At 36.3% G+C, this 26,502-nt stretch overlaps 1 protein-coding gene across 1 annotated transcript in view; it reads right to left on the bottom strand.

Moving 5' to 3' along the window:
• Positions 1–26,502, bottom strand: part of TBC1D32 (TBC1 domain family member 32) — a 201,950-nt gene that overhangs the window by 11,759 nt on the left and 163,689 nt on the right. The window contains exons 31-32 of the mRNA XM_081530498.1: positions 25,471–25,625; positions 16,673–16,813 (exon numbers count right to left, since the gene is read on the bottom strand). Coding sequence (XP_081386624.1) covers positions 16,673–16,813; positions 25,471–25,625 — 296 coding nt within the window. The remainder of the gene's footprint in view (positions 1–16,672; positions 16,814–25,470; positions 25,626–26,502) is intronic.

Here is a 26,502-nt window from a genome sequence, read left to right as displayed (position 1 = left end):
CTCCCACCTCTCTCCCCATCCCATCCCCCTGGGTCATCCCAGTGCAACAGCCCCGAGCACCCTGTATCATGCATCGAACCTGGACTGGCGATTCGTTTCGCAAAAGTTAAAAAATAGATAAATAAACTAATTAAAAAAAAAAAAGCAGTACTCAATAACTAACATAAAACCATTCAATCAAAATAGACAGTCTGAATACAAGAAGCCTAATAAGGATATAAGGATGCCTCATCTCCTTGCCTAATGTATGAGAAAACTCTAATGGCCTTGGGACTCAGGGCTTAGGGGTTAACTGATGGTGTTCATACTGTTCCTATGCTATTGCTAAATGCCTTCTTGATTCATATTGTCCTTCTCTTACCTATCACACCAGTTTGCTCTCTTCAGATAACAAATGCTGAGATTATTTTAATTCAGAGATGGGAGCATCTTCTATCTTGCTTAGAATCACAGATGTATAATTATGCAGATGACAGATTGCTAAATGTTACATTAATGCAAATGGACTCTTGCTGAATAATAAAACAATTTGAAACCAACCAGAATTATATAACATAGAAACTGAGAGCTAATGTACAGAATTAAAAATGAGACTTTTTACAAAAATCATTTATTTTACTTTCTGAAAAATATTTTTCAGATTATAAAACCAATACATGCCTACTAAAAAATAGAAAATTTTAAAAAATGATACAGTGATTAACATTGCTAATGTTTTGGTACATTAATGTTATGGGTGGAATTGTGTCTCTCCTCCCAAAATAAGTCAAAGTCCTAACTCCCAGGACCTATGAATGTGACATTATTTGAAAACAGAGTCTTTACAGAGGTAATTAAGTGAAAATGAGGTCATTAGGCTGAGCCTTATTCCAACACGACTTATATCAAAGAAACTGAAAATGTGAACACACAGCGGGAAGGCCCTGAAAAGACACACATGGAGACTGTCACGTGAAGACAGAAGATTGGATTGACGTATGTATCTATAAGCTAAGAAATATCAATGACTACCAGGAGAGAGGAAAGAGGCATCACACAGTTCTTTCTCAGTGCTGCCTAAGGGATCACAGCCCTGCCAACACTTTTAACCTCTCAAACTGAGATGATAAGTTGCTGTTGTTTTAAGCTTACTGAGTTCGTGGTACTCTGATATGACAGTCCTGGGAAACTGAGACAATTACTTTCAAATATTTTAATTTTCATTTATGATTTAAAAATTACCACTGAGGAGAATTTTCTTTTATTTAACCTCTCTTCACTACAGTTTTGATTTTTAGGGGTGAGGAGGGAGGAATAGGAACAGATATAGCAGTGTATCTCAATTTGTCATACAAAGACAAAGAAGACACATAAATTTTCCTTTTTTGTTCTATTGTTTTGACTGTTAAAAAATATATTCTCCAGTAGTTTCTAAAATTTGCTTTTATATCCCTGACTCAATTTGCCTTTAACATGGGTATTACCCCACTCCAGTACTCTTGCTGGAAAATTCCATGGGCGGAGGAGCCTGGTGGGCTGCAGTCCATGGGGTCACTAAGGGTTGGACACGACTGAGCGACTTCACTTTCACTTTTCACTTTCATGCATTGGAGAAGGAAATGGCAACCCACTCCAGTGTTCTTGCCTGGAGAATCCCAGGGACGGGGGAGCCTGGTGGGCTGCCGTCTATGGGGACGCAGAGTCGGACACGACTGAAGCGACTTAGCAGCAGCAGCAGCAACATGGGTATTAGTTTGATAAGGTTGTTGTAACAAGGTAACATGCTGGGTGATTTAACAGAAATTGATCTTCTCATGATTCTGGAGAAGTCCAGGATCAAGGTACTGGCAGGGTTGGTTTCTTCTGAGGCCTCTCTCCGTGGCTTGTAAATGCCCATCTTCTCCCTACATTTTCACGTGGTCTTCCCTCTGTACATGTCTGGTATCCAAATTACTTCCTGTAAGGATAATGGTAATATTGGATTCAGACCCACTGTAATGACCTCTGTGGTGTGCTTAGTCACTCAGTAGTGTCTGACTCTTTGTAACCCCATGGACTGTAGCCTGCCAGTATCCTCTGTCCATGGGGATTCTCCAGGCAAAAATACTGGAGTGGGTTGCCATGCCCTCATCAAGGGGATCTTCCTAACCCAGAGACTGAACCAGGTCTCCCTCATTGCAGGCAGATTCTTTACTGTCTGAGCCACCAGGGAAGCCCATTTTAATGACCTCATAATTAAGTTTAATGACCTCATTTTAACTTAATAACCCCTTTAAAGCTTCCCAGGTGGCACTAGTGGTAAAAAACCTGCCTACCAATGCAGGAGACGTAAGAGACATGGGTCCAATCCCCAGGTTGGGAAGATCCCCTGGAGAAGGGCATGGCAACCCACTCCAGTATTTTTGCCTGGAGAATCCCACAGATAGAAGTGCCTGGCAGGCTACAGTCCATGGGATCGCAAAGAGTCGGAGACGACTGAAGTGACTTAGCACACACACACTGCTTTAAAGACTCTATATCCAAATATAGCCTCATTCTGAGGTACTGAGGCTTAGAATTTAAACATATATGATTTTTTTTTTTTTGCAGGGAGGATACTATGTTTTTTTTTCAGTAGTCATGTACAAATGTGAGAGTTGGACCATATGGAAAACTGAGTGGTTCAGAACTGATGCTTTTGAACTGTGGTGCTGGAGAAGACACTTGCGAATCCCTTGGACTACAAAGAGATCAAACCTGTCAGGAAATCAATCCTGAATATTCATTGGAAGAACTGATGCTGAAGCAGAAGCTCCAATACTTTGGCCACCTGATGCAAAGAGCTGATTCACTGGAAAAGACCCTGATACTGAGAAAGACTGAAGGCAAAAGGAGAAGGGGGCAGCAGAGGATGAAATGGTTAGATAGCATGACCGACTCAATGGACATGAATTTGGGCAGACTGTGGGAGACAGTGGAGGACAGAGGAGCCTGGCATGCTGCAGTCCATGGGGTCGCAAAGAGACATGACTTAGGGACGGAACAACAAATCAGCCCATATCAGATGATATTACATTTTTGTTTTCCACACATCATTACTCAAGTCAACCATTAACATTTTAATTTCAGCTATTATAGGCATATCTTTTTTTTCCTTCATCTTTTGGTCATATTTCTTATTATTGGTAATGCTAACTATATATAACCAAGTATTTTTTTAACTGTGATTCTGTTCTCAGGATCAGATTTTTCTTTACAAATATGTTCCCTTCTATTATGTTCCAAAATATTTTTATAGAGCCATGGGTTAACTCAATATTGAATTTGAATATATACATGAACATTCAATATTTGTCAATGGACAGGATATACTTAATTTATTTTGGTCCTAACTTTAAATGTCATTTGGCAGCAATAGGATTCTTCTCCTAGTTCTCAACCTGGAGGGCAGGTTGGCATGCAAAGTTAATTACCAAACTTCCACTGCCCAATCAAGTATCTACACAGTATGGCTCTGCTGCATTGGGGAGGAAGTAACTCTTGCTCCTACTTGACTAGATGGGTTGAAGTAGTCAGTGGCTCTTTGACTAGAAGCAAAACTTTTAATTCCCTAATGCACTGCTGCCAGGGTTCTGTCCATGCTTTGTTACAGCTATAAATACTAGTCAACCATTTCTCCAAAGAAGACATACAGATGGCTAACAAACACATGAAAAGATGCTCAACATCACTCATTATTAGAGAAATGCAAATCAAAACCACAATGAGGTATCATTTCACACCAGTCAGAATGGCTGCTATCCAAAAATCTACAAGCAATAAATGCTGGAGAGGGTGTGGAGAAAAGGGAACCCTCTTACACTGTTGGTGGGAATGCAAACTAGTACAGCCACTATGGAGAACAGTGTGGAGATTCCTTAAAAAACTGGGAATAGAACTGCCATATGACCCAGCAATCCCACTGCTGGGCATATACACCGAGGAAACCAGAATTGAAAGAGACGCGTGTACCCCAATGTTCATCGCAGCACTGTTTACAATAGCCAGGACATGGAAGCAACCTAGATGTCCATCAGCAGATGAATGGATAAGGAAGCTGTAGTACATATACACAATGGAATATTACTCAGCCATTAAAAAAAATACATTTGAATCGGTTCTACTGAGATGGATGAAACTGGAGCCCATTATACAGAGTGAAGTAAGCCAGAAAGAAAAACAACAATACAGTATACTAATGCATATATATGGAATTTGAAAGATGGTAACGATAACCCTATATGCGAGACAGAATAAGAGACACAGATGCATAGAACAATTTTATGGACTCTGAGGGAGAAGGAATGATGCTGAAGCTGAAGCTCCAATACTTTGGCCACCTGATGAGAAGAGCTAACTCATTGGAAGAGACCCTGCTGCTGACCAAGATTGAGGGCAGGAGGAGAAGGGGACGACAGAGGATGAGATGGTTGGATGGCATCATCGACTCAATGGACATGAGTTTGAGCACACTCCGGGAGATGGTGAAGGACAGGGAAGCTTGGTGTGCTGCAGTTCATGGGGTTGCAAAGAGTCAGACAAGACTTAGTGACTGAACAACAACATCAATGATGCACCAATAGATACATGCAATGGATTTCTTGTACTTTCATCTGCATATCATCTGTCTATTTGTGTGTGTGTGTGTGAAAGAGAGACAGAAATAGAGAGACAGAGAGAGAGAGACAGAGAGAGAGACACAGAGGATGATAATGAAGTTATTCCATGCAGAAATGATCACAATATTGTAAAGTAATTAACCCCCAATTAAAAATAAAATTTAAAAAGAAAAAAAAAAATACTAGTCAACCAAGGGCCATGCTTTGTTAATGAAAATGAAAGACTCTAGATGAATGAATAAAGAGAAACAATTGAAGAATGAAAATTAATGCAAATGATCTGGGCAGTTAGAGAAATCAGTTCCCATTCAGCTGTCAGCTTCATGGGTGACTAGCAAGTCGATAATGATGAAGGGATAACACTTCCCATCTTCTTTCTAGTTGGTCTAACTATTCTACAGGTTGAAAGGTGTGAAACTGTTGACCACTGACTCATTTTGACCTTTAAACCTACCAATTTTATTATTCAAACAAAGACATCTGAAGTCAAAATACTTACTTATTCATAAAGCTTTATCCATATTGGTTAAAAGAAAGTTGCCCCCAAATCTGTAATTACTTATTTATTATACATGGTTTCTAAAGCAACTGCAAGTTTCTGGGATTTACACAACATTCAAGCACTATTTTCTATGTTTTTTTTTTTTTTTAAATGGAGAGTGTGTGTGTGTTCTGAGTCACTTCAGTCGCAGCCGACTCTTTGTAACCCTATGGACAGTAGCCTGTCAGGCTCCTCTGTCCAGGGGATTTTCCAGACACTGGAGTGGGTTGCCATGCCCTCCTCCAGGTAGTCTTCCTGACCCAGGGATTGAACAAACAGCTCTTACATCTCCTGCACTGGTAGGCAGGTTCTTTACCTGCACCATCTGGGAAGCCCCAAATGGAAAATAACATCAGCCTTTTCAACATGTGGGAAATTTAAGAGAGGAAAAATGAAAGATTATAATTGAAAGCATTTTGAAAATATATCAAGTGCTACGTAAATGTTATTCTATAACAAAGGGTACAGATGTTTATTCTTCATTTAACAAACATTTATGTACCTAAAATACAACAAGCATTATTATAATTCTTAACTGAACAAAAGACATTTAGTCCCTGTTCTCATAGAAGTTACACTTAAAGATAAGACATACACCTTTTAAATATACGAGCTTCTTCATTTGGCAGAAATTATACTGGCTACTGCTATTACATGTGCAAAATATTCCAGAATTATTCAATTGTAATAGAATTCAAAACACTATATCCCTGGAAGAATGCTAAACTATGAGTTACATCTTTTAAGCCTTTAGCAAATAGCTTCCCTATTTTTATAAGATGAAATGATCTATATATTAGCTGACGGCCTAGGGCTCTAACAGGACAAAAGAAATAATACGTATCCAAACAGACATACTGCTGCTGCTGCTAAGTCGCTTCAGTTGTGTCCGACTCTGTGCGACCCCATAGACGGCAGCCCACCAGGCTTTCTCGTCCCTGGGATTCTCCAGGCAAGAACACTGGAGTGGGTTGCCATTTCCTTTTCCAAAACAGACATGATGAACTCTTTTCTTTAACATTTTTATTATGGAATTATTCCAAAGACACATAATAGGAAGAAAGCATTATATAAACCAGAGCCATCACAGTTTCAAAATTGGGATTGATTGACATGTCTCTGAAGTCCATTTTCCTCTACAGATTTCCCTTCTTAAAGCTTTTAAGATAAAACACATCATAAATTGCTATATATTATATCTGTGTTTGCGTTAAAACAAACTGAAGATCTGAGTTATCAATGGTATCAATTTTTTGTTTCATTTACTGAACAAGACAAAAATAAGAATCCAGAATAATACCAGCACTACCATAAGCAACATGAATACTTAAAACAGTAATATTTCTGTTGTTTTCTTTGTCATTTAGACAACATATCACTTGGCATGTACAGTCAAATGCCTGTGTTTTAAAGTGCCTTAAAAAAAATTAAGTGTCTTTCAGGGTGTGGAGAAAAAGAAACCCTCTTATACTGTTGGTGGGGATGTAAATTGGTGCAGACACTCTGTAGAACAGTATGGAGGTTCTGTAAAAACTAAAAACAGAGTTACCATATGATCCAGCAATCCTACTCTTGGGCATATATGTGAAGAAAACTCTAATTCAAAATGACAGATGCATCTCAATGATCATTGCAGCACTGTTTACAATAGCCAAGACATGGAAGCATCCAAAGTATCTAGAGATGAATAGATAAAGAAGATGTGGTATATATATGCACAATGGAATATTAGTCATAAAAAAAGAATGAAATAATGCTATCTGCAGCACATGGTTGAACCTAGAGATTACCATACTAAGGGAAGTCAGAGAAAGACAACTATCATATGATATCACTTATATGTGGAATCTAAAAAAATGATATAAATGAAGTTATTTACATAACAGAGAATCAGACATAGAAAACAAACTTTCTCTGGTTACCAGAGGACACAATAAGGGTGTGTGGGAGATAAATTATGAGTGTGGAATTAACATATAAACACTACTATATATAAAATAGATAGATAACAAGGACCTACTAGAGAGCACAGGGAACTATATTCAATGTCTTGTAATAACCTATAATGGGGCAACAGTGGAAACAGCGGCTGACTTTATTTTGGGGGGCTCCAAAATCACTGCAGATGGTGATTGCAGCCATGAAATTAAAGGACACTTACTGCTTGGAAGTAAAGTTATGACCAACCTAAAGAGCATATTAAAAAGCAGAGACATTGCTTTGTCAACAAAGGTCCATCTAGTCAAAGCTATGGTTTTTCCAGTAGTCATGTATGGATGTGAGATTTGGACTATAAAGAAAGCTGAGTGCAGAAGAATTGATGCTTTCAAACTGTGGTGTTGGAGAAGACTCTTGAGAGTCCCTTGGACTGCAAGGAAATCTAACCAGTCCATCCTAAAGGAGATCAGTCCTGGGTGTTCATTGGAAGGACTGATATTGAAGCTGAAACTCCAATATTTTGGCCACCTGATGTGAAGAGCTGACTCATATGAAAAGGCCCTGATGCTGGGAAAGATTGAAGGCAGGAGGAGAAGGGGACGACAGAGGATGAGATGGTTAGATGGCATCACCGACTCAATGGACATGAGTTTGGGTAGACTCTGGGAGTTGGTGACGGACAGGAAGGCCTGTCACGCTGAGGTTCATGGGGTCACAAAGAGTCGGACAGGACTGAGCAACTGCACTGAACTGAATAACCTATAATGGAAAAGATTCCAAAAATAACATATATATGTACATATATATGTATGTATAACTGAATCACTTTGACATACATCTGAAATTAACGCTTTGAAAATTTACTATACTTTAAAAATGTTTAAAAAATTAAAGTGCTTCTTACAAGGTTATACTGTTAAGTAGGTACTATTAGGTTCATTTAATTATATGTATTTATATCATAAATCACTGCTGATGGTGATTGCAGCCATGAAATTAAAAGACGCTTACTCCTTGGAAGGAAGGTTATGACCAACCTAGATAGCATATTTAAAAGCAGAGACATTACTTTGCCAGCAAAGGTCCGTCTAGTCAAGGCTATGGTTTTTCCAGTGGTCATGTATGGATGTGAGTTGGATGGTGAAGAAAGCTGAGTGCCGAAGAATTGATGCTTTTGAACTGTGGTGTTGGAGAAGACTCTTGCGAGTCCCTTGGACTGCAAGGAGATCCAACCAGTCCATCCTAAAGGAGATCAGTCCTGGGTGTTCATTGGAAGGACTGATGTTGAAGCTGAAACTTCAATACTTTGGCTGCCTCATGCGAAGAGTTGACTCATTGGAAAAGACCCTAATGCTGGGAAGGATTGGGGGCAGGAGGAGAAGGGGACGACAGAGGATGAGATGGCTGGATGGCATCACTGACTCAATGGACATGGCTTTGGGTAAACTCCGGGAGTTGGTGATGGACAGGGAGTCCTGGCGTGCTGCAATTCATGGGGTCGCAAAGAGTCGGACACGACTGAGCGACTGAACTGAACCAATAGTATGATATGAACTATTAAAATGACTCCAAAGTAAGGTATATTTCCTGACTCTTCAGCTCATTCCTTACTTATTCCTATAAGCAATCACTTAACAAAATATGATACATTCTTGCATTTTTAAATACAAGCACATTTGAACTTGTATTTTTCCCACCCTTTCCCATATAAATAGTAACATAGTAAACACGTTTTTGTTTTTGGTCTCCACCTTTTTCTCTCTTAACAAAAGAGAGTATCACTCCACAGCAATATACAGAGGTATTTCTTACTTATTTTTATAACTGCATAGTACTACCCTGTGGATAAACCATAACTAACTCAACAAGTCCCTATTTACAGACACGTGTATTATTTCTAGTCTTTTGATAGTTACTGTTGTTGTTTAGCTATTAAGTCATGTCTGACTCTTTTGCAACTCCATAGACTGTAGCCCGCCAAGCTCCTCTGTCCATGGGATTTCCCAAGCAAGAACACTGGAGTGGATTGCTATTTCTTTCTCCAGAGAATCCTCCTGACCCAGGTATCGAACACGTGTCTCCTGCATTGACAGGTGGATTCTTTACCACTGAGCCACCTGGGAAGCCCCAGTCCTTATACTATATACTCTTATATGCTATAAAACATTTGTACACATGCATTTTCAAAGTTTTTGTCAGTGTATCTCTGGGATAGATTTCTATAAATGAGATGCCTGGATGAAAGGTTAAATGCATGTGTGCTTTTGCTAGAAACTGCAAAATTCCCTCACATAAGTCTCAAAAATATACTATTAATAAAATTTCTATTAGCAATTAATGGAATAGATGACAAAGAAAATAAAATAAACTAATTATGTTTTTATGGTAAACTAATATTCCTTACACTTAATTATATTTGAAACATTTAAACAACTTTTTGAGCCACTAACACATTCACTTTAGGATAAAAAGGGAGGAAAATCCCTTACACAATATGTATCAAAATGTACCACAGCCTTCCTAGAAAAGTTTGTTCCTTATACTTAAGCTTATGCCAAAGGCTGCAGGCTTCCCTGATAGCTCAGTTGGTAAAGAACCCACCTGCAATGCAGGAGACCCCGGTTCGATTCCTGGGTTGGGAAGATCTCCTGCAGAAGGGAAAGGCTACCCACTCCAGTATTCTGGCCTGGAGAATTCCATGGACTGTAGAGTCCATGGGGTTGCAAAGAGCTGGAAACAACTGAGTGACTTTCACTTTCATGACAAAGGACATTATGATGCAACACTGATAAAAACATAATTACTGTATCTAAGGTAAATTATTCTCAGTTATATCTAGATATAAAACAATCTTCAAAAAATTTACTTAATTCTTTAGTAAAAACATTAGTTAGAACAATTACTTAAGAATACCTGATTAAGTCACAATAGGTATGCCCTAAATGATTAAGTTTTATGATACAAAGACACTATTTTTAACAACTCTTCTGGCATTATTTTATTTATTCATCATAGAAAGAATGTTAGTAAAGTAAGATGTGGTTTCAAGTGAAGTCCTTGCTATCAGGGTTATATCAGTAAGTCAATTCACTCACTTCACTGATCCTGAATTTCCCTGAATTTCTCCATCTGTCATATGAAGTTAAAATTTTAAATGAAATAAGATCTGAAAACACACTTTTATACTGCAAAGCACTGATATAAATAAAAAAGTATATTTATTGCACTTCTAGACAAGACACTGTGTCAAGATACTTACAAGACTTGAAGCTACATCAGGCATACATATCTTTAACAAACTTCAACTAGTAAGAAAGAGGTAAACACATAAATAATGATTCCACAAAGCAAAAGATATATTTCTACTAGAAGAGTCACACAGAAACTGCATACAAGTCAAAGCAGAATCATCTACTTGTAAGTGATCCTAAAAGTTTCCATTTGGACAGATATCAAAGGTAAGTATGACAAGTAAAGATGGGGCACAAGGAGGGAGAAGGTATCATTTCAAATAGCAACATCAACAACATGAAGAAAGGAAAAGCTTGGGGACATGCACATACAAGGTGCATTCCTAGTCTTGAAATCTTGCTTTACATTTGTACACTTTGCATTTTCAAAACGCACTGTCACAAAATATGAAACAATAAAATAGTTTTCTTTAATCCTTCTTTTATGGTGGGGGGGAAAGCAGCAATGAGAAGAATCAAGAGATTTTTCTGGAGTATATTTGGAGGATTATGCATGTTAGCTCACTTGCTGACACAATATAGTACAATAATCAATAATATGTAAAATGATGACCCCAAGGAATTACAAAAGTTAAGTCATTAAAGATACGGGGTACTTCTTAGGAAAGGAAAATTACTAAAATACAATAAAGTTTTTTCTTTTAAAGAATAAAATCCAACATTTTCATTAGAATATGTGATTTTCTGTTCATTTTAAAAGTATTATTTTCATTTTGATTTTCCTTCTGATCTCAAATGCTAATCAACAAATATGTATTTCTAACTACATTTAATTTTTTGTATTCTAGTTGAGCTTATTATTTTTAGCCTAGAGATCTGTATATTTTATTTAGCAATCTGCTCATAAATTCTTTCATTAATCAGCCAATCCCTTAATGTCTATAAGTATGCAATTTCAAAAAGCATGGCTCCTAATTAGATCAGAATGAATAAACTTTGAAATACAAAATTTGTATCTAAATAATTACTTAACTACATATACCAAGTTATTTAAAAAAATGTTTTCATATTTCGTAATTAGCAATAAAATGGTGAGTAATAACAAAGCAATGATACATACTTCTTAAGATGCAAAATGATTAGCTCACATAAGGAGCCAGAGAAAGGCATTTTTACTACTCAGAAATTATGCAGTATTTTTTTATTAGGTAAATCTACATGTATGCAGCTTTAAATTGATAAAAACGTATCAAATTGTTAAACAGAAGCCAAAATGATAAAGAGGTACCAAATTGATATTGTGGAGCCTTGGGTACTGAAAGTTTCCCCACAGTTTTTGGTCATCCATTCTTAAATGTTTGGGGCAGATGGTAAAGAATCTGTCTGCAATGCAGGAGACCCAGGTTCAATCCCTGGGTTGGGAAGATCCCCTGTAGAAGGGAATGGCAGCCCACTCCAGTATTCTTGTCTGGAAAATCCCATGGACAGAGGAGCCTGGCGAGCTACAGTCCATGTGGTCCAAAGAGTCAGACATAACTGACTGACGGAGTACAGCACATAATCTAGAATGACAAAAGGAACTCTCCTTGGCTTGAATTATTTAAAAAAAAAACAAAAAAACAAAACAAAACTAATATATATATATATATATATATATATATATAAATAGACAGGGTTGTTGAACTTACTGTAACTAATTCCGAGCAGAATTAAACATTTTGTGATTCAAAATTCTCTAAAGAGTTTTAGGTAAAAACATAGTAAGAGCCAGAATTGGCTAAGAAAGAATTGGCCTTTCCACTACAGGCAATTCCTTTGTTATATTTAAACTTCTTATTAAACTTCAGAAAATTTAAAATTCAATAGGCAGAGTAACCTGATACAAGTAAATATAATAAATGACATAAGGTCTCTTCAAAGTAAGTATAAAAGCATATATCATAATGTGAAGAAAAATGTGATGTGAACATAATTTTTTTTCAAAGTATCTATGTTTTAACATAACAAAAATCTAAAGTTCAAATTCAAATGCCCACTTTGACCTGAGAAAAATCTCCTTAAGGTGCACATGAGAGGAACCAATAGGTAGAAATAGCTAAACTGACTTTTTTAGGAGAGCATTAGGAAGTAAATAATAGGTTTATTTACTCTTAACCCATGTTAAGATGCAATGATAAAGTTCAATAAGCAAATAAATAGTAAATACAAATATAATAATAAATAAGTAGATAGGTCAAATTACAAAATAAGTAAAAAATTATTACTCAAGAACAGAAGGGATTTGGATAGTGGAGGTTACTTTTAAAGGATATTTACAAGTCAATAGTAAATCCACTAAGACAGATGGGCCATGAATAAAAAGATACAACTAGTTAACAAAGCTGTGGAATTATAATCAACCTTATTAATGTTCAAAAAAGCCTCAAACCCTGCAAATTTTAAAAATTTAGCATTAGTTTTGAAAAACCCAAGTACCCAGTTCTGGAGAACAGACATTCTCTTCATTTCTATTAGAAGAATACAAAATCAAAGCAACTTGGTATGTATCAAGAGCCTTAAAAATGTTCATATCATTTGATTAAGTATCTACCTTCTGGGACTCTGACCTAGAGATTTATTCAAAAAACAGAAGAAAGATTTAAGTTTTAAAATATTAAATTTCAGCCTGATAAAACAGTAAAGAAGCAATCCACACTCTACCACTGAAAGACTGACTGAGCCCAGGAGGGAGACATCTTTGGCTACTGCAAACGACCACATGCCCAATTCCAGGCCCTCAAGACATCCTTAAACCTTCCCAGACTCCAAAAGCAGAACTAGAGAGCTTACTGTTAGATAAGATACAATATCTCACAAATCAGATTCTCAGTGGTGATAAGTATTCTTGCCCTCAGTTAGTCTACTTAATCTTTGCAGAAGCCTTATGAAGGAGATACTATCATCTCCATTAAAAAGTCTACATGTCATAGATTTCCAGAATGTTTATATCTTGAATAGCTGAGTCAGTTCAGTTCAGTCCCTCAGTCATGAATGACTCTTTGCGACCCCATGAACCGCAACACGCCAGGCTTCCCTGTCCATCAACAACACCCTGAGTCCACCCAAACCCATGTCCATCGAGTCAGCGATGCCATCCAGCCACCTCATCCTCTATCGTCCCCTTCTCCTCCTGCCCTCAATCTTTTCCAGCATCAGGGTCTTTTCCAATGAGTCAGCTCTTCACATCAGGTGGCCAAAATATTGGTGTTTCAGCTTCAACATCAGTCCTTCCAATGAACACCCAGGACTGATCTCCTTTAGGATGGACTGGTTGGATCTCCTTGCAGTCCAAGGGACTCTCAAGAGTCTTCTCCAACACCACAGTTCAAAAGCATCAATTCTTCAGCGCTCAGCTTTCTTTATAGTCCAAATCTCACATCCATACATGACTACTGGAAAAACCATAGCCTTGACTAGACGGACCTTTGTTGGCAAAGTAATGTCTCTGCCTTTTAATATGCTGTCTAGGTTGGTCATAATTTTTCTTCCAAGGAGTAAGTGTCTTTTAATTTCATGGCTGCAGTCACCATCTGCAGTGATTTTGGAGCCCAGAAAAATAAAGTCAGCCACTGTTTCCACTATTTCCCCATCTATCTGCCATGAAGTGATGCGACCGGATGCCACGGTCTTACTTTACTGAATGTTGAGCTTTAAGCCAACATTTTCACTCTCCACTTTCATTTTCATCAAGAGGCTCTTTAGTTCTTCTTCAGTTTCTGCCATAAGAGTGGTGTCATCTGCATATCTGAGGTTATTGATATTACTCCCGGCAATCTTGATTCCAGCTTGTGCTTCATCCAGCTCAGTGTTTCTCATGATGTACTCTGCATATAAGTTAAATAAGCAGGGTGACAATATACACCTTGACATACTCCTTTTGCTATTTAGAAGCAGTCTGTTGTTCCATGTCCGGTTCTAACTGTTGCTGGTATTCCCATCTCTTTCAGAAATTCCAGTTTATTGTTATCCACACAGTCAAAGGCTTTGGCATAGTCAATAAAGCAGAAATAGATGTTTTTCTGGAACTCTCTTGCTTTTTTGATAATCCAACGGATGTTGGCAATTTGATCTCTGGTTCCTCTGCCTTTTCTAAAACCAGCTTGAACATCTGGAAGTTCACGGTTCACGTATTGCTGAAGCCTGGCTTGGAGAATTTTGAGCATTACTTTACTACATGTGAGATGAGTGCAATTGTGCAATAGTTTGAGCATTCTTTGGCATTGCCTTTCTTTGGGATTGGAATGAAAGCTGACCTTTTCCAGTCCTGTGGCCACTGCTCAGTTTTCCATATTTGCTGGCATATTGAGTGCAGCACTTTCACAGCGTCATCTTTCAGGATTTGAAATAGCTCAACTGGAATTCCATCACCTCCACTAGCTTTGTTTGGAGTGATGCTTCCTAAGGCCCTTTTGACTTCACCTTCCAGGATGTCTGGCTCTAGGTGAGTGATCACACCATCGTGATTGTCTGGGTCGTGAAGAACTTTTCTGTACAATTCTTCTGTGTATTCTTGCCATCTCTTCTTAATATCTTCTACTTCTATTAGGTCTCTACCATTTCTGTCCTTTATTGAGCCCATCTTTGCATGCAATCTTTCCTTGGTATCTCTAATTTTCTTGAAAAGATATCTAGTCTTTCCCATTCTATTGTTTTCTCTATTTCTTTGCATTGATCGCTGAGGAAGCCTTTCTTATCTCTCCTTGCTATTCTTTGGAACTCTGCATTCAAATGGGTATATTTTTTCTTTCTCCTTTGCTTTTCTCTTCCTGTCTTTTCACAGCTATTTGTAAGCCCTCCTCACACAGCCATTTTGCTTTTTTGCATTTCTTTTTCTTGGTGATGGTCTTGATTCCTGTCTCCTGTACAATGTCATGAACCTCCATCCATAGTTCATCAGGCATTCTGTCTATCAGATCTAGTTCTTTACATCTATTTCTCACTTTTGCTGTATAGTCACAAGGGATTTGATTTAGGTCATACCTGAATGGTCTAGTGGTTTTCTCCACCTTCTTCAATGTCAGTCTGAATTTGGCAATAAGTAGTTCATGATTTGATCCACAGTCAGCTCCTGGTCTTGTTTTTGCTGACTGTATAGAGCTTCTCCATCTTTGGCTGCAAAGAATATAATCAATCTGATTTTGGTGTTGACCATCTGGTGATGTCCATGTGTAGAGTCTTCTCTTGTGTTGTTGGAAGAGGGTGTTTGCTATCACAAGTGCATTCTCTTGGCAGAACTCTATTAGCCTTTGCCCTGCTTCATTCTGTACTCCAAGGCCAAATTTGCCTGTTTCTCCAGGTGTTTCTTGACTTCCTACTTTTGCATTCCAGTCCCCTATAATGAAAAGGACATCTTTTTTTGGGTGTTAGTTCTAGAAGGTCTTGTAGGTCTTCATAGAACTGTTCAACTTCAGCTTCTTTGGCATTACTGGTCAGGGCATAGACTTGAATTACCATGATATTGAATGGTTTGCCTCGGAAACAAACAGAGATCATTCTGTCGTTTTTGAGATTGCATCCAAGTACTGCATTTTGGACTCTTTTGTTGACCATGATGGCTACTCCATTTCCTCTAAGGGATTCCTGCCCACAGTAGTAGATATAATGGTCATCTGAGTTAAATTCACCCATTCCAGTCCATCTTAGTTCACTGATTCCTCTACTGTCGATGTTCACTGTTGTCATCTCCTGTTTGATCACTTCCAGTTTGCCCCGATTCATGGACCTAACATTCCAGGTTCCTATGCAATATTGCTCTTTACAGCATCGAATCTTGCTTCTATCACCAGTCCCATTCACAACTGGGTGTTGTTTTTGCCTTGGCTCAATCCCTTCATTCTTTCTGGAGTTATTTCTCCACTGATCTCCAGTAGCATATTGGGCACCTACTGACCTGGGGAGTTCATCTTTCAGTGTCCTATCTTTTTGCCTTTTCATCCTGTTCATGGGGTTCTCAAGGCAAGAATACTGAAGTGGTTTGCCATTCCCTTCTCCAGTGGACCACATTCTGTCAAACCTCTCCACTCTGCCCTGTCCACCCAGGTGGCCCCACACGGCATGGCTTAGTTTCATTGAGTTAGACAAGGCTGTGGTCCATGTGATCAGATTGAATAGCTGAAACAGAACTCAAAATCTGTGAATGCCAGAGATCTACTATAACAGAAATGTGTATTATGCAAGACCTAGGGGGAAAAAGCCAGCTTAAAGATTTAAACACATATAGACATATAACTATTTACAAAATCATGAGATTAATTTTAATGTATTTCCTGTATTTGATGAGAATATAATTTTCTTTGCAAAGACATTGAGATCTGGGAGTTGAAGAAATACTATTTTCCATGAATTACCTGTGATGGTGCAAAACCCGACATGTGAAAAGCTGAAAATACAAGTGGCACCTCCGCTTTCAGTAGCATATCAATATAGTGAGTGCTGCAAAAATACACTGGATGAATGCCAGATTCTATAGTGTCAATAGGTAGGTATCTCTGCATGAAAGAGAAAAATCGAGAATTAATGAATATGCAGCCAATTTAAAAACAAACTCATCTAAATCTTATTCTTTAAATTACTACTTCAAAGTTAACATGGTGGCTTAACAACCTCCTGCAAATTTTATGTAAACTAAAAAGTTAGAACGTTAAACACCACAGAAAGATTAAATCTCAATAAAGGCATTACGATATACTTTCCTTCTGAGATAATGAATACAATTACCACTTTGTAATTTTGACAAATTCAATCTCTATGGAATAATGGAGATGAGTATTACATGAAAGAATAAATATATAAATAAATACATGAGTAATAAATGCTTTACATTTTAATTCTAAGCATATTTCAATATATTTATATTATCTTTGGCTTTAGTCAGTGACTCTAAAATATCAAAAAAGTTTATTTAGTTTGTCAGCTCTTAAGATATTTGCCTAATTGGCTTTTTCTAAGCTAATGTTAAATAACCCAAATCTAAACCTGAGTTACTAATAATTGAAACTGAGAAATCCATAAAAAAATTCATCTCTAAAATTGTGGCGAATCCTCATCAATGAACTCAGGCTATCTATCTATCTACATATATATATATATAATTTATTTCATATATTTTATATTTATTTATATTTATATGTAGAAATATCATATATGTATAGATACAGATACACATATATTCACAAATGCATTTTTCAGCAATTTCTTCATAAAGTAGGTTATTTCAATTTAGTTCTTTGGTACAATTTATCATCATGAATGCTGTATGTTTTAATGTTACTGTAAACTCAACATCTAACCACAATACATTTTTTAAACAAAAACAAACTTGAAGATGTAATTTTGAGTTAAGAAAAATTATTAGACTAGCAATTATATCCTATAGACTGATAAAAAATTTGATACTCAAATTGGATCTGCTATCATAATGAATAATAAAACATGAAAACTACTAATAGATCACTGATTTCAAAAAAAAAATTAAAAAAAAATCACTGATTTCAGAAATTTTCATATATAACTCAAATTTAAATTTACCTTTTTATCTTTATTGGGCAGCTCAAACTTTTTTTAATAAATGAAAATTAATACTTTAAAATCAAAACAAATCGAACTCACATGTAACAATTACATGAGTCAAAATGAGAATTTTTTCAAATTTCATTGCTAAACTGTTGTTTTAAGAATTTATGTTTGAGTTATATAAGAAAATCAGTGATTTACCAGTAGTTTTCATGTTTTGTCATTCATTATGATAAATAATGATTTACCATTTCATACTGGAGAAATATGTATTTGTGGAAACATATAGGTATAAATATATATTTTATGATAGGTTCTTAGGGATTTATCTCACAGCACACACAAAAGTTAATATTACATACTGATGACTGAAGACATACGCATCATATTAAATGAACATCTTGTAGTCAACTTCAGATGGATGTTCAGACAAAGAAAATTACTTTTTTATTAAATAGCTAAGAATAAAAATAAGAACTGAATGAGAATTAGCATCCTTTGATTTATCTTCTTTTGTTGAGTACACAATGTGTTTGCACTGATTACTAGTTGCAGAGTAGAATTAATGAGTCTAATAAATATATGTAAGAGCAAAAAAATCAACTCATACATATACAATACTTTAATTTTCAATGCAAATTAGATAACAATTTTCTGAATATATACATAATAAGAGTGTAAAAATAATATATTTTAGAAATATTCTTACACAGTGTTCTCTAAGTTGCTTAATACAATATATTTAGGTTTGTATAGACATGGGGACAATAGATTAATTAATTATCTCAAAGGGGAAAAAAACATTATGTAATGGATTCCCAAAGATAAGGCAAGATTTCTTCTACTCTTATGAATTATACTCTGTTGGAAGAAATTATGCCATAAATTTTGGTAACCAACAAGACTCCTAGCAACAAGACTCCTAGCACCAAGACCTACTCAGAAGAGCTACTCAACAAACTTACTGAATGACAATAAGATACTAATGATTACACCCTGTAATTACAGTAAACTCTCATATAATAACAGAAGCTTTGTTAACTGGGCTATTATCATTTCATAACTCTAATTTACAGTTAATGATATTCATAAACCAGACCAATGACCACTCTGAGCCACATGAATATAACAAAGAATCTTCTGAATCATCAAATTAAAAATTATATTTGTTATACTTCTAGTGTTCTGATATATTTTGGTTAGTCACAACTCTTAGAAAGGATGGTGACTTAATAAAAGGTAACTCTTAAGAAAATTCAGAACATAGAATTAAGCAGAACACATACAGGATCACATCATTTAACAGATCACCTAAGTAACATATAAACTAGCCTCATATCATGGAAAAAGTTATCAGTAAAACTTTTGGTTTGGGATATACTAAAACTGGCGTGATACGAACCCATATGTTCATGTTATGCCGTTTCTTAGAGTATTTGGCTTTAATGATTAAAAATGAAAGATATGTGATTAAAGAAAAACACAGTATGCAGTCTTAGTTTTTCTTCTTTCACCACAGACGGTTTTGATGAGTCATTTTATTCCTAACACTAAGGAAAACTTATGGATATTAAATAGAAAGACGCTAGTAGAAAGACAAACTTTCCAAGCCCATCCAAACTGATCCAATCCAATCCAATCCTGTCCTTCACTCTAGGGATCTGTAGGCAAAGAACAGGCCATATTTATTGGCATTGCTGCAGTCACTCTGTGAAGCATGTGCATCATGCACACCATGCTGAGGACAGAATAGAAAACTCTGAGATACCTTTTTGATTCAATTAATTCTAAAAAACAATATCTCTCCTCTCAGAAAAAAAAGAACCGTGCATAGGAAAAAGGAATCTTCTAAGATTCAAAGTCATATATATGAAGGGGAAAGGACTTTAACGCTTATCCTCTTCCCAGTAAGTGATAGGTTATATGACTTACTACTGTTAATACCTTGCAAATAGGTTACAAGTGTGCCATGACATGCTGATGACTATAACATTTAAATCTAAATGAACATTTCAGTGCTATTAGAATTTTTAACTTTAAACCTCCTGTGTTGGATTATTATTAATTTATTTTATGAAAAGGAAGATACAGATATTCACACACTTATCTATATAAAATAATAAAATGAATATAAAGTGACTATCCTATTTCATGATAATTTCTTGCAGAACTACACTAGTTAATTAGAATGCAACTTTAGCCTGATTTATCATCAAGGAAGTTTTGTTTCTAAGTGAATTAAAATACTTCAGTTTTTATTTCAATTTAATTTGTTATACTTTCTCATCTTTCAACTAATACAGAAGGCATACATGATTGTTATTTTTATTACAATCATTATTTGAGATTAGGTATTCCTCCATGGATATAACTGATTTCTTGATCTTTCTTAATCTATATTTATTAACAGCTTTGATGTTAACAATTAGTCAAACTGATTCTTAATGAAATTCCATAAAGAATTATTATTGTATCATTCAGGGAGAATTTTCTTAAAGACAAAATTAGAAGATAATTTAACTAAATAAGTACATTAAAGGGTTCTTGTCTAAATGGCTTAAGGACACATTTTTTCAACTTACTTTTATCTCACGGAAGGTTATGACCAATCTAGATAGCATATTTAAAAGCAGAGACATTACTTTGCCAACAAAGGTCCGTCTAGTCAAGGCTATGGTTTTTCTAGTGGTCATGTATGGATGTGAGAGTTGGACAGTGAAGAAAGCTGAGCGCAGAAGAATTGATGCTTTTGAACTGTGGTGTTGGAGAAGACTCTTGAGAGTCCCTTGGACTGCAAGGAGATCCAACCAGTCCATCCTAAAGGAGATCAGTCCTGGGTGTTCACTGGAAGGACTGATGTTGAAGCTGAAACTCCGATACTTTGGCCACCTCATGCGAAGAATTGACTCATTGGAAAAGACCCTAATTCTGGGAAGGATTGGGGGCAGGAGGAGAAGGGGACGACAGAGGATGAGATGGTTGGATGGCATCACCGACTCGATGGACATGGGTTTGGGTAAATTCTGGGAGTTGGTGATGGACAGGGAGGCCTGGCGTGCTGCGATTCATGGGGTCGCAAAGAGTTGGACACAACTGAGACTGAACTGAACTGAATAGAGTTTATAAATTTTTGAAAACTTTAATATTTCATTATTTCCTATATTGTTTCTCCTAAGCCAAATTTTAAAATCTTTTTGATGCAATTTGTTTATAACACTTTTAAGAATGTAGGGGAGCTCTCTTAAATACGTTTTCCAAAGTAATAAAAGCTTACTGTCTTTTACATTTGTTGATATTGTTCAGTCACTCAGTCCTACCTTACTCTTTGCAACCCCATGGACTGCATAGAGTTGGACACAACTGAAGTGACTTACTGCACACGCACACATATGGACTGCAGCACACCAGGCTTTCCTGTCCATAACCAACTCCTGGAGCTTGCTTAAGTTCATGTCTATTGAGTCAGTGATGCCATCCAATCATCTCATCCTCTGCTGTCCCCTTCTCCTCTTGCCCTCAATCTTTCCAAGTATGAGGGTCTTTTCCAATCAGTCAGCTCATCAAGTGGCCAAAGTACTGGAGTTTCAGCATCAGTCCTTCCAATGAATATTCAGGGTTGATTTCTCTCAGAATTGATTTGATCTTCTTGCAGTCCAACGGACTCTCAAAAGTCCTCCAGCACCACAGTTCAGAAACATCAATTCTTCAGCGCTAGCCTTCTTTATGGTACAACCCTCACATATGTACATGACTACTGGAAAAACCAGTTTCGACTAGGCAGACCTTTGTTGGCAAAATGATGTCTCTGCTCTTTAATATGCTGTCTAGGTTGATTATAGCTTTTTTTTCCCAAGGAGCGTCTTTTAATTTCATGGCTGCAGTCACCATCTACAGTGATTTTGGAGCACGAGGAAATAAAGTCAGTCACTAATTCCACATTTTCCCCATCTATATGCTATGAAGTGATGGGACTGGATGCCATGATCTTAGTTTTTTGAATGTTGAGTTTTAAGCCAGCTTTTTCGCTCTCCTCTTTCACTTTCATCAAGAGGCTCTTTAGTTCCTCTTCGCTTTCTGCAATTAGGGTGGTATACCTGAGGTTATTGATATTTCTCCCGGCAATCTTGATTCCAGCTTGTGCTTCATTCAGCCCAGAATTTCTCATGATGTACTCTGCATATAAGTTAAATAAGCAGGGTGACAATATACAGCCTTGACATACCCCTTTTCCAATTTTGAACCAGTTCATTATTCTGTGTTCAGTTCTAACTGTTGCTTCTTGACTTGCATACAGGTTTCTCGAGACAGGTAAAGTGGTCTGGTATTCCCATCTCTTTAAGAATTTTCCACAGTTTGTTGTGATTCACAAAGTCAAAGGCTTTAGTGTCATCAATGAAGCAGAAGGAGATGGTTTTCTGGAATTCCCTTACTATTTCTATAATCCAATGGATGTTGGCAATTTGATGTCTGGTTCCTCTGCCTTTTCTAAATTCAGCTTGTACATCTGGAATTTATCAGTTCACATATTGATGAAGCCTAGCTTGAAGGATTTTGAGCATTACCCTGCTAGCATATGAAATGAACACAACTGTATGGCAGTTTGAACATTCTTTGGCATTGCCCTCCTTTGGGATTGGAATGAAAACTGACCTTTTTCAGTCCTGTGCCCATTGCTGAATTTTTTAAATTTGCTGGCGTACTGAATGCAGCACTTTAACAGCATCATCTTTTAGGCTTTAAAATAGCTCAGATGGAATTCCATCACCTCCACTAGCTTTGTATGTAGTAATGCTTCTGAAGGCTCACTTGACTTCACACTCCAAATGTCTGGCTCTAGGCGAGTGATCACACCATCGTGTTTATCCATGTTAATAAGATCTTTTTTGTACAGTTCTGTGTATTCTTGCCACCTGTTCTTAATATCTTCTGCTTCTGTTAGGTCCATACCATTCCTGAAATTTACTGGGCTCATCTTGGCAGGAAATGTTCCCTTGGCATCTCTCATTTTCTTAATGAGATCTCTAGTCTTTTCTCATTTTATTGTTTTCTTCTATTTCTTTGCATTGTTCACTTATGAAGGCCTGCTTATCTCTCCTTGCTGTTCTTTGGAACTCTGCATTCAGATGGGCATATCTTTCCTTTCCTCCTTTGCCTTTCACTTCTTTTCTTCATGATTTGTAAGGCCTCCTCACAGAACCATTTTGCCTTATTGTATTTCTTTTTCTTGGGGAAGGTTTGGTCACCATTTCCTGTACAACATTATGAACCTCCATCCATAGTTCTTCAGGCGCTCTATCAGATCTAATCCCTTGAATCTATTTGTCACTTCAACTGTATAATCATAAGGGACTTGAATGACCTAGTAGTTTTCTCTACTTTCTTCAATTAAAGTATGAATTTTACTTATTTCTATCTAAATATTAATTCATACATTCAGCATATTAACTAAATAATTATGGTGGGACATGTCAGTGGACAAAACCTTGCCCCAGAGAGATTACATTTAAGCGTGTAAGTAATAAATGAATACATAAATTAAGGAGCATATTTAGAATCGATATAGGCCATGGAACAAAAGGAAAAAAAAATTGAACAAGGGAATGGGGTTCAGGGCAAACAGGCTGAAGCTTTTTTGAGGATAGTTACATTAACATGGTATTGTGCTCAAGATGGTGGAAGAGTCTGTGCTATTAATGGCTAAAGCTAAAGTGTATTTAACATGTCTTTTTGCAAATGCAGATTTGCTTATTTTGTCAACCTGCACAGAAAGTGTCAGTGTAATGTTTAGAACCAATGGAACAAATATAATAGAAAAGGGCCACTTTTAAAGTAATATATTAAGTCTTCTACTGCATGCACTAACAGGTAAAGTGACACAGCACAAGAAAAAAAAAAAAGAAAAAATCCAAAAGATTAAATCAAAAGTTTAAATCAAAAACATTTAAACTATGGAGTGGTGATTATACAGACATTAGTAACTGCACTTAGCTAAAACGGTTCTAGACAGAATCTCGGAAGAGCAATGTTAGCAGAATGTTATTTGCTTTACAAAGACAGTAAAACAAACTACTGGTAATAAAATATTCAACTTGGTGTATCTGTAGTTGAAAAGAAAAAAATGATACTATAGAAGGCACTGCATGAGTCTTCACTGATGATATAGCTGCACCAACAGATAAGTATAAAGCTTTACACTGAGTTCATTCTAAAACCCTTCAGTAATGTCACTCTATTCCATTCACAGATCTATATTACATATTAAATGATGCTATCAAAATGTTTAATCTAATAAACTCAAAGCTATTAGAGTACTGCCTGGTTTCAGTTTTAGGGGAAGAAATGCTATTAGAACACATCATTCATGTTAAAAGTAAAATAATGTGTCAGAAAAAAGGTTTAAAGAGTCAAAGCAGAAGTGCAACTTTATAAAATTATAGTTAAAAGCAGTTCATTGGTGATGTCTGGCAAGGTCACAATCTGAACACTAAAGTAGAATACTTAAAACTAGTGGCATGTAGGTATCTTTTCAAAATACTTTACATGAAAGTGTGTGATGGACTTAAAAATTTTTCTCTATTTACAAATGTAAGGTTAAAAATTCTTTTGATAAGCATTTTAAGATATTCTAAATCTTCATTACAATTTAAAGAATTGTCCAATTCTGGTTAACAGAAGGAAAATAGTTTCACTGGTTGGAGAAAAGCTAGTACACACTCTTTCGTCTTTGGTTCCTCCTTTTATGTGAGCAAATTTCTAGTTGCCGTTAAGTACAAGCAGGAGAAAGTCTTATTCAGGAATTGCATATAGCTATTTCAGACATAAAATTATAAAATTTTAACATTTAATGTATTCCTTGGTGCTTTGCTTTTATTTTCTTTATCACAAATACCTATTTTAAGAGCATGTAATAAATGGTTTCATTTAACTTGACATAGATACTCTCTAGTCCCCTTAACAACTTATTCTTGGGTACTGTGTGACTCTGCTGTCCAAGTTCAGCCTGTCATGAAAAGCCTTAGCATGCCTTATAATGGACACTTTCCCCAAGTTGAAGGCCTTAAATGCAGTAAGTAAGTAAGACAAAATGCAGAATCATGAATAAATTAGGGGTACACTTACCTCTAAACTAAACTTGGATCCCATAGAACTAGTAAAATCTTTAAATAAAAAAATACACTATCATATCTTAATCAAAGCTCATCATAGATTGGCAAAATGTATATAAAATTGGTATGCTTTTCTTCTATACAATATGGATACAATTTCAACTAACATATTATTTTCTTCTACTATAGTTTAACCAGAGATTACAACAAAGTAACAATAAAAATATCCATTCAAAGGTTTTCTATTTATATATGGAATTTTCCAATTAAATGACAAGTTTAAAATTTAATAATGCACCTATTATTATTAATCCTTCATTCAGTTATCATTAGGTAAGACAGCAAGTATTTGAGAAAATACCAAATGTGTATCTTCAAAACGAATCACTCAAAACTGCATTCAGATAGAAAATGAATATAGAGTATATAACACACTCTACAAATAAAATAATAAGATCCTATTGAATTTGAAGAGGATTTTCCTTAAAATTTAAAATATTTCTTTAAAAGAGACTGAAAAGTCTTACAGAAATATGTAGTCTTGGCAACCAAAGGAAAGCTGAAGTCAGAAGCCTGGAGAACTGCTGGAGAAATCGGAATGTTTTGTCTTTGTCCCCCAACATTATTATGAACAAAGAAGATACAAACCAGTCATGGCCAGTGTAATTCCTCTGCAAGCAGACTGAAAAGGACAGTTAAGGAACTTCCATAATATTTTATTTTACATGGTGAAATATTAGAACTCCATAAATATTCATTTCAGAATTTCTATCAAGAAAGATATTAATGATACTTAGCCCTCATTGTGTCTTCAACCAGCTTATAAGCTATTGATGTAAACGCCTGTGTGTGTGCTCAGTGGGGTCTGACTCTTTGCCACCCCATGGACTGTAGCCTGCCAGGCTCCTCTTTTGCCATTTCCTTTTCCAGCAGATCTTCCCGACCCAGGGATCAAACCTGCATCTTTTTTTTTTTTTTTTAATAAATTTATTTTAGTTGGGGGCTAATTCCTTTACAATATTGTAGTGGTTTTTGCCATACATTGACATGAATCAGCCATGGGTTTACATGTGTTTCCCATCCTGAACCCCACTCCCACTTCCCTCCCCATCCCATCCCTCTGGGTCATCCCATTGCCCCAGCCCTGAGCATTTGTCTCATGCATCGAACCTGGAATGGTGTTTTGTTTCACATATGATAATATACATGTTTCAATGCTATTCTCTCAGAATGTCCTATCCTCACCTTCTCCCTCAGAATCCATAAAACTGTTCTATGCATCTGTGTCTTTTATTCTGTCTCGCATATAGGGTTATCGTTACCATCTTTCAAATTCCATATATATGCGTTAGTATACTGTATTGGAGTTTTTCTTTCTGGCTTACTTCACTCTGTATAATGGGCTCCAGTTTCATCCATCTCAATAGAACTGATTCAAATGTATTCTTTTTAATGGCTGAGTAATATTCCATTGTGTATGTGTACCACAGCTTCCTTATCCATTCATCTGCTGATGGACATCTAGGTTGCTTCCATGTCCTGGCTATTGTAAACAGTGC

Source organism: Giraffa tippelskirchi, chromosome 9, assembly GCF_054371585.1.
Source record: "Giraffa tippelskirchi isolate mGirTip1 chromosome 9, T2T-mGirTip1v1.2.pri, whole genome shotgun sequence".
In the NCBI taxonomy this organism is placed as follows: Eukaryota; Metazoa; Chordata; class Mammalia; order Artiodactyla; family Giraffidae; genus Giraffa; species Giraffa tippelskirchi.
Note: the sequence above shows the minus strand (reverse complement) of the source record. Positions and strands in the feature narration are given on the sequence as shown.